Here is a 7,708-nt window from a genome sequence, read left to right as displayed (position 1 = left end):
CCTAGGCTCCTGATTGGCTCAGTGTGGAGAAACAAAGGGCAGGAAGACAGCCCAATCCAGGGTCTCGCATAATGCCCAATGGGGCCCATTTATCAAATAATATTTGCGGCTATATCCCCGAAATATTAATTATCCCTGGCATGTATAAAGGAGGGATCGCAGCAGGTATCCCCTACACCTGCTGCGATCCCTCCGTTTACGCCCGCAGCTGCATCCGCCATAGGTTTCTATGGGGGATGCGATACTGCCCGATGTGTATTGGGAATCCGATACTGTTCCCTGCAGCTACTGCAATCTATTGATTGCGGTAGCCCATTGTAGCGTATGGGCAACAGATCAAGGAAAGTAGATCCGGCTGGGTTCCCCGGGAAATGCCTCAGTGCACTGCGGTCACTTGTGCGCAGGATCCCTGGCCGGCCGCCCGCTGAGCACATCATTGCAGGTACAGGCTCCTCTGTCCCTGCGTGTGCTGGGTGATATATTCACCCGAAGGGATCGCATATTGCAATGCAATCCTAGGCGGAAAAATCCCGCCCAGATCCCATTCAGTGACCATTGATAAATGGGCCCCTCAATCAGGCCTTTTCCAGAGAACATACATAACTGTTTCAGGAATTGTGAATGGAATAATAACTGAAATCAGTCCTATGTTATGTACAATAGAAAGAAAATCATCAGTATTGTATAGAAATCGAAAGACGTGATACTGTGCATTTTGTGTACACAAAACAGAGATGCTGTCATGTATAAAAAGGACAGACTGAGGGGGTAATTCCAAGTTGATCGCAGCAGGAATATTTTTAGCAGTTGGGCAAAACCATGTGCAGTGCAGGTGAGGCAGATATAACATGTGCAGAGAGAGTTACATTTGGGTGTGGTGTGTTCAATCTGCAATCTAATTTGCAGTGTAAAAATAAAGCAGCCAGTATTTACCCTGCACAGAAACAAAATAACCCACCCAAATCTAACTCTTTCTGCACATGTTATATCTGCCTACCCTGCAGTGCACATGGTTTTGCCCAACTGCTAAAAAAAATCCTGCTGCGATCAACTTGGAATTACCCCATGAGAACTGTGACTTTCACTTGTCACTGCTGTTAGCATCACTTATTCAGCCGATGGGCTGTCTGCTGAAAAGACAACTGGCTGCGGCTCCAGTTGCTGTGGTGCTCTAAAAGTCGCATCGGTCAGACATCGGTGGCACCATCGGAATTCCGAGCAACACTACAGTTGCTAAGAATGCACAACGGAATGTGGTCGCCAGTGTCAGCGGAACTACGTCTTTCAACACAGTCCATGACAGCGGAACGTCGCCTGCACCAGCCACCCCAACCTTCCCTAGTCACCTTCCAGGAACGACTATTGGAATTGCATGAATCTCCACGGAAACCATCGGGACTCATGCACTTTGCATCTCGGAACTATCCCTTTAACCTGGCACACTCATGAATTACACAGGTTCTGTAGCTGTCTGACTGCAAGCCTGCAGACCCTCCAACATGACCCGCCCCACTAGGTACAAAATGATCTGTTCCTGGACTTCACTCTTAATTTATGATTTCCATCACCTGTGTTGAACTAGTTAAATGATAAGAAAGCTGTTTCTTCACAGGTGATGACAATAATAATTAAGAGGGAAGTCCAGAAACAGAGCATTTTGTACCTAGTGGGGCGGGTCATGTTGGAGGGTATGAGCCTGCATTTTACACCTTGTAAATCAGCAACAAAAAGGAATAGTATGGGAAGCCTAGTGACATTGAGGTATTGGACATAAGCCCACCCGAGTATTGAAGTTTTTAGCTTGGTAAACTTTATAATAAAAGGTTGCAAACTGTTAATGATTCCTATTAGTTACATATACCCTTGGGTTGTCTCTAGAGCAGATTCATTTGGCAATTGTCTGTCAGAACAATCTGTCTCCCCACCCAACCAATTCTCTGAAAATAATAGTCCTGTATGTAGCGGCCATTTTTCCGGAGACCACGGTACAGCTCAGCAGTACCTGAGCCTCTAAAAAATGACAGCGCTGCCCAAAAGAGTCAGTTCTGCCTCTAGTGATAACTAATGATTGGCGGAAGGAAGGCGTTCCGTCATTGTACAACAAGATGGCGGCGCCCATAGAGCTAAAGTGACACTGAGCCTTCACTATATACGTTCTGCCTATAGATAAGCGGTATGTACACAGTCATGGCATATAAGTATGCACAGGGCACGCTGTGCTTGGCATAAGCGGTCTGCAGCGTGGGGAGATTCAGCTGCAAAGGATCAAGTGCCAGCTGCTTTCCAGACATGCTGACATTCTAATGTCCCTGGATTATCTATCTATCTATCTATCTATCTATCTATCATGCTGCAAGATTACTGTATTCAATCAGCACAAACGAGGTATTGGGGATATTTAAATATATGATCCTTTGGCATATGTCACGATATTGTAGCATTATATAGTATGTGGATGCATATGTGACTATACCAGCCAGCGGTGGAGGGTTTGGTTGGCAACAATGCATTGCAGTCCTATATTAGTATTAATTACCGACCAGTATGATTCCAGTGACCACAAGCCTACTAGCGTGTGATCTCTTGGTTGGAAGCATTTGTATAGAGGCTATAGGTTACATTTTCTGCAAGCAAATGCATTTGGGTCAGGGGAAAGTCCTCCATTATCTAGGTCTGCATCATTTTGTATGAGAGAAATAAATAAAGAGCAGGTAGTGATACTTGTATGTTGTATATTGGACAAGAGAAGTGGTAACGCGTTGGTATTATGGTGGTCATTCTGAGTTGTTCGCTAGCTGTTTTCGGTCACTGCGCAGCGATCAGGCAAAAAAAAACCCGGCATTTCTGTGCATGCGGCGCAATTCGCATTCGCAACGTACTTTCACAACGGCCGTTGCAGTTTCACACAAGGTCTAGCAACACTTTTTAATCGCACTGTTGGCTGCAGAGTGATTGACAGGAAGTGGGTGTTTCTGGGAGGTAACTGACCGTTTTCAGGGAGTGTGTGTAAAAACGCAGGCGTGGCTGGCTGAACGCAGGGCGTGTTCGTGACATCAAAACAGGAACTAAATAGTCTGCAGTGATCGTAAGCTAGGAGCAGGTCTGGAGCTACTCTGCAGCTGCACAAAATAATTTTGTAGCCGCTGTGCGATCCTTTCGTTCGCACTTCTGCTAAGATACACTCCCAGAGGGCGGCGGCTTAGCATTTGCACGGCTGCTAAAAGCAGCTAGCGAGCGAACAACTCGGAATGAGGGCCTATGGCTTCTCCACCTACAGACAACAATTTGTTTTTATTTGCATGACCCCCCCTGCAGCATTTACTAAATGCAGATCTTCATCTTGTTTGATTTGCTTTTCACCGAAGCCAATACTATGTAGGTGAATGACCGAGCATCTGTTTTTGGGGTCCCCTGATTGACAGGTATGCAGTACATTCTCTTTTGCACCCGTTTGGTTCCTTGATTTATGAACATGCAGACATTGCAACAGATTAGGTTACTGGTGTCTAGTATGATAATTGTCCTTTGAGATGCAGAGAACAGTGAAGTAATGAATTATAAGTTATGAAATGCAAACACAGTGTTACTTGTGTGTTATAACTGGATGCAATGTAATACTTAGGGGGACATGTACTAAGCAGTGATAAAATCTGAGAAGTGAGCCAGTGGAGAAGTTGCTCATGCCAACCAATCAGCCGCTCTGTATATTTTTAAAGTATGCAAATTATAACTGTTACGTCAATGCTGATTGGTTGCCGTGGGCAACTTCTCCACTGGCTCACTTCTCCACTTTTATCACTGCTTAGTACATATCCCCCTTAGTGTCTTAATTGAGGTGTTGTGTAAATTTGTTTCAATTTCATTTTCATCTCAACACAGAAATCTGTGGGAATGAGGACACTGCGCTGGTTGCGCTCAGCGCAGAGTTTGTGTGCTGGGTTAAGATGGATTCCTGGGATGGAACCGCAACAGCCTCAGGTGAATGTGAGTACACACATACCCCCACGGTCCTTGTTACACAGTAGTTTACTTTAAGCCTCTATTCATGAGACTACAACTGAACGCGCTATACAGCACTGCTTCCCTGTATACTGATTTCCCATACGTATCACATCAGTGTACCAAATGCTCCTTAGGTAGTGTCGCTGTGAGAAGGTATTTTTACTCTGCATTGATAAATGACTTTCTGTGTTAGGATCAACTATTATCTCCCCACTTGGTACAGGTAGGTAAAGCCTTTCCCAAATTTTGAGGGCTGTGTCCTAGTGTGATATAAGACAGGTAAACCCCTCCCCTCCCCCCCCCCCCCCCCCCCCCGAGAATCTAGCAATTTCCGCTGCCTTGACATAATCTTGTTCCTGAGATTATTCCGCATAGGGCATTTCTGCGAACTAAAGGGCCCTACTCACTGGCCGACCCGCCGCCGAGCTGCCCGACGGCGGATACGGCCGCCGAGCGACCCGGCGGCGGGGGGGGGGCAGTGACGCGGCTGCATTGAAGTGCAGGCAAATATGGACGAGATCGTCCATATTGGCCTGCATGCACAGCCGACGGGAGACCAGCGATGAACGAGCGCGGGGCCGCGCATCGTTCATCGCAGGAGTCTCCACACTGAAAGATATGAACGAGTTCTCGTTCATTTATGAACGAGATCGTTCATATCTTTCAAAAAATCTGCCAGTGTGTAGGGCCCTTAAGACTGCAAGATTGTCAGTCACTCTGTCTGCTCAAGAAGCCCCTCCCTGGGACAGATTTGGATAGCTATGACGTCCAGTTATGTCATATATATCATGTGGATCAGTTATAATACATATTAGCAACAAATAGTGGCTTTATGTGCCCTTTAAATATATACACATATTTGTAAATTGTAACTTTTTAGATAATCTTTTCTGAACACAAACCCGTTCTCCATTTCGACCTGCAGCCGCAGTTGCTCCGGCTGGTCCATACCTCGTCTCCACCTGATCCTCCAAAAGCCACCCCCCAGACAAGCACTGTAACGGTATTTGAAGAGGCCTTTGCCAATCAGCAGAGGAATAAGGCCTCGTTTGTGCAGGTGCTGGACCTGTTCTGTGGCCGCAGTGTGAGGAGGAGAGGACATGTCGAAATGATCGAGGCCGCCCTCAGGTGGATGCCAGAATTTGGGGTGGAGAAAGACTTGGAGGTTTACAACAAACTGCTCGATGTGTTCCCCAAGGAGGTCTTTGTCCCCAAAAACTTTATTCAGATATATTTCAACCATTATCCCCGCCAGCAGGAGTGTGCAATCAAGGTACTAGAACAGATGGAGTACTATGGTAAGTTGTGGTAACATCTGCATTTATTGTACACTTCTACACTGACTGAACCATAGATAGCAAATAACTGAGCTCCTCAAAGTGACATACAGGAGATACATGGTGTCTGCTCCTCCCACCACAGGGTGACACAGGCAGGAGGGAGCAATGTGACATGGAGTCTGTCCCTCTCACCACAGGGTAACACAGACAGGAGGGAGCTATGTGACATGGGGACTGTCCCTCCCACCACAGGGTGACACAGGCAGGAGGGAGCTATGTGACATGGGGTCTGTCCCTCCCACCACAGGGTGACACAGGCAGAAGGGAGCTATGTGACATGGGTTCTGCTCCTCCCACCGCAGGGTGACACAGGCAGGAGGATGCTATGTGACATGGGGTCTGTCCCTCCCACCACAGGGTGACACAGGCAGGAGGGAGCTATGTGACATGGGGTCTGTCCCTCCCATCACAGGGTGACACAGGCAGGAGGGAGCTATGTGACATGGGGTCTGTCCCTCCCATCACAGGGTGACACAGGCAGGAGGGAGCTATGTGACATGGGGTCTGTCCCTCCCACCACAGGGTGACACAGGCAGGAGGGAGCTATGTGACATGGGGTCTGTCCCTCCCACCACAGGGTGACACAGGCAGGAGGGAGCTATGTGACATGGGGTCTGTCCCTCCCACCACAGGGTGACACAGACAGGAGGGAGCTATGTGACATGGGGTCTGTCCCTCCCACCACAGGGTGACACAGGCAGGAGGGAGCTATGTGACATGGGGACTGTCCCTCCCACCACAGGGTGACACAGGCAGGAGGGAGCTATGTGACATGGGGTCTGTCCCTCCCACCACAGGGTGACACAGGCAGGAGGGAGCTATGTGACATGGGTTCTGTCCCTCCCACCACAGGGTGACACAGACAGGAGGGAGCTATGTGACATGGGGTCTGTACCTCCCCCCACAGGGTGACACAGACAGGAGGGAGCTATGTGACATGGGGTCTGTACCTCCCCCCACAGGGTGACACAGACAGGAGGGAGCTATGTGACATGGGGTCTGTCCCTCCCACCACAGGGTGACACAGGCAGGAGGGAGCTATGTGACATGGGGTCTGTACCTCCCCCCACAGGGTGACACAGACAGGAGGGAGCTATGTGACATGGGGTCTGTCCCTCCCACCACAGGGTGACACAGGCAGAAGGGAGCAATGTGACATGGAGTCTGTCCCTCCCACTACAGGGTGACACAGACAGGAGGAAGGGAGCTATGTGACATGGAGTCTGTCCCTCCCACTACAGGGTGATTCAGACAGGAGGGAGCTTTGTGACATGGGGTCTGTTCCTCCCACCACAGGGTGACACAGGCAGAAGGGAGCAATGTGACATGGAGTCTGTCCCTCCCACTACAGGGTGACACAGACAGGAGGAAGGGAGCTATGTGACATGGAGTCTGTCCCTCCCACTACAGGGTGATTCAGACAGGAGGGAGCTTTGTGACATGGGGTCTGTTCCTCCCACCACAGGGTGACACAGACAGTAGGGAGCTTTGTGACATGGGGTCTGTTCCTCCCACCACAGGGTGACACAGACAGGAGGGAGCTATGTGACATGGGGTCTGTCCCTCCCACCACAGGGTGACACAGGCAGAAGGGAGCTATGTGACATGGAGTCTGTCCCTCCCACTACAGGGTGATTCAGACAGGAGAGAGCTATGTGACATGGGGTCTGTCCCTCCCACCACAGGGTGACACAGACAGGAGAGAGCTATGTGACGTGGGGTCTGTCCCTCCCACTACAGGGTGACACAAACAGGAGGGAACTATATGACATGAGACTCTGTCTCTTTAGCTGGCAGTAATAAGCTTTATCTCCTAGGTGTCACCCCCAACAAGCACACCCGCTTCCTCCTGGTACAGACCTTTGGAAAGCTCAGCCATCCTTTGAAAAAGTATCAGCGGATTATGTACTGGTTCCCCCGGTTTAAATACGCCAACCCTTACCCTCTACCTGACGGCATAGAAGCGGATCCCGTGGCTCTGTCGAAGATGTGCCTGCAGCGTATAGCAGCAGACAGGGACGCCCTTGCTACAGTCTATCAGGTGATTGGTTGCCGTCATTACATTACTGGGTACGATACTAGTGTACAGTCACAGTATGTGTTACCAGCTTACACTGTGTGGGTATTATAGGACATACTTCTTAATTATGGCACAGCAATTGAATACAGCAACAGTAATTTTATTAGAGGGATATAACCTAGTGACACCGTTACCATTGAGTCTGCCATACAGAATGTATAGAAACAAGAAGCTGATTAACTTTAAATATATCATTGAGATTGCGGAATAGAGCAACTTTGCTTATATTCGGGATCCGGTCTCTAGGTCGACACTATCTAGGTCGACCACTGTTGGTCGACAGGGT

General features: G+C 48.9%; 1 protein-coding gene across 5 annotated transcripts in view; it reads left to right on the top strand.

Moving 5' to 3' along the window:
• The first annotated feature begins 2,062 nt into the window (after positions 1-2,062).
• ECSIT (ECSIT signaling integrator) overlaps positions 2,063-7,708 on the top strand; it is a 31,478-nt gene continuing 25,832 nt past the window's right edge. The window contains exons 1-4 of one of the 5 annotated variants that reach the window (XM_063931238.1): positions 2,063-2,173; positions 3,880-3,984; positions 4,928-5,300; positions 7,160-7,383. In XM_063931238.1, the coding sequence (XP_063787308.1) occupies positions 3,892-3,984; positions 4,928-5,300; positions 7,160-7,383 (690 nt within the window). In that variant the 5' untranslated portion in view covers positions 2,063-2,173; positions 3,880-3,891. Of the gene's footprint in view, positions 2,174-2,194; positions 2,386-3,365; positions 3,423-3,879; positions 3,985-4,927; positions 5,301-7,159; positions 7,384-7,708 lie in introns of those variants that run through there. The other 4 variants (XM_063931237.1, XM_063931234.1, XM_063931235.1 and 1 more) reach the window with 4 other exon arrangements.

The sequence above is a fragment of the Pseudophryne corroboree genome, chromosome 6 (genome assembly GCF_028390025.1).
Source record: "Pseudophryne corroboree isolate aPseCor3 chromosome 6, aPseCor3.hap2, whole genome shotgun sequence".
NCBI lineage: Eukaryota > Metazoa > Chordata > Amphibia > Anura > Myobatrachidae > Pseudophryne > Pseudophryne corroboree.
Note: the sequence above shows the minus strand (reverse complement) of the source record. Positions and strands in the feature narration are given on the sequence as shown.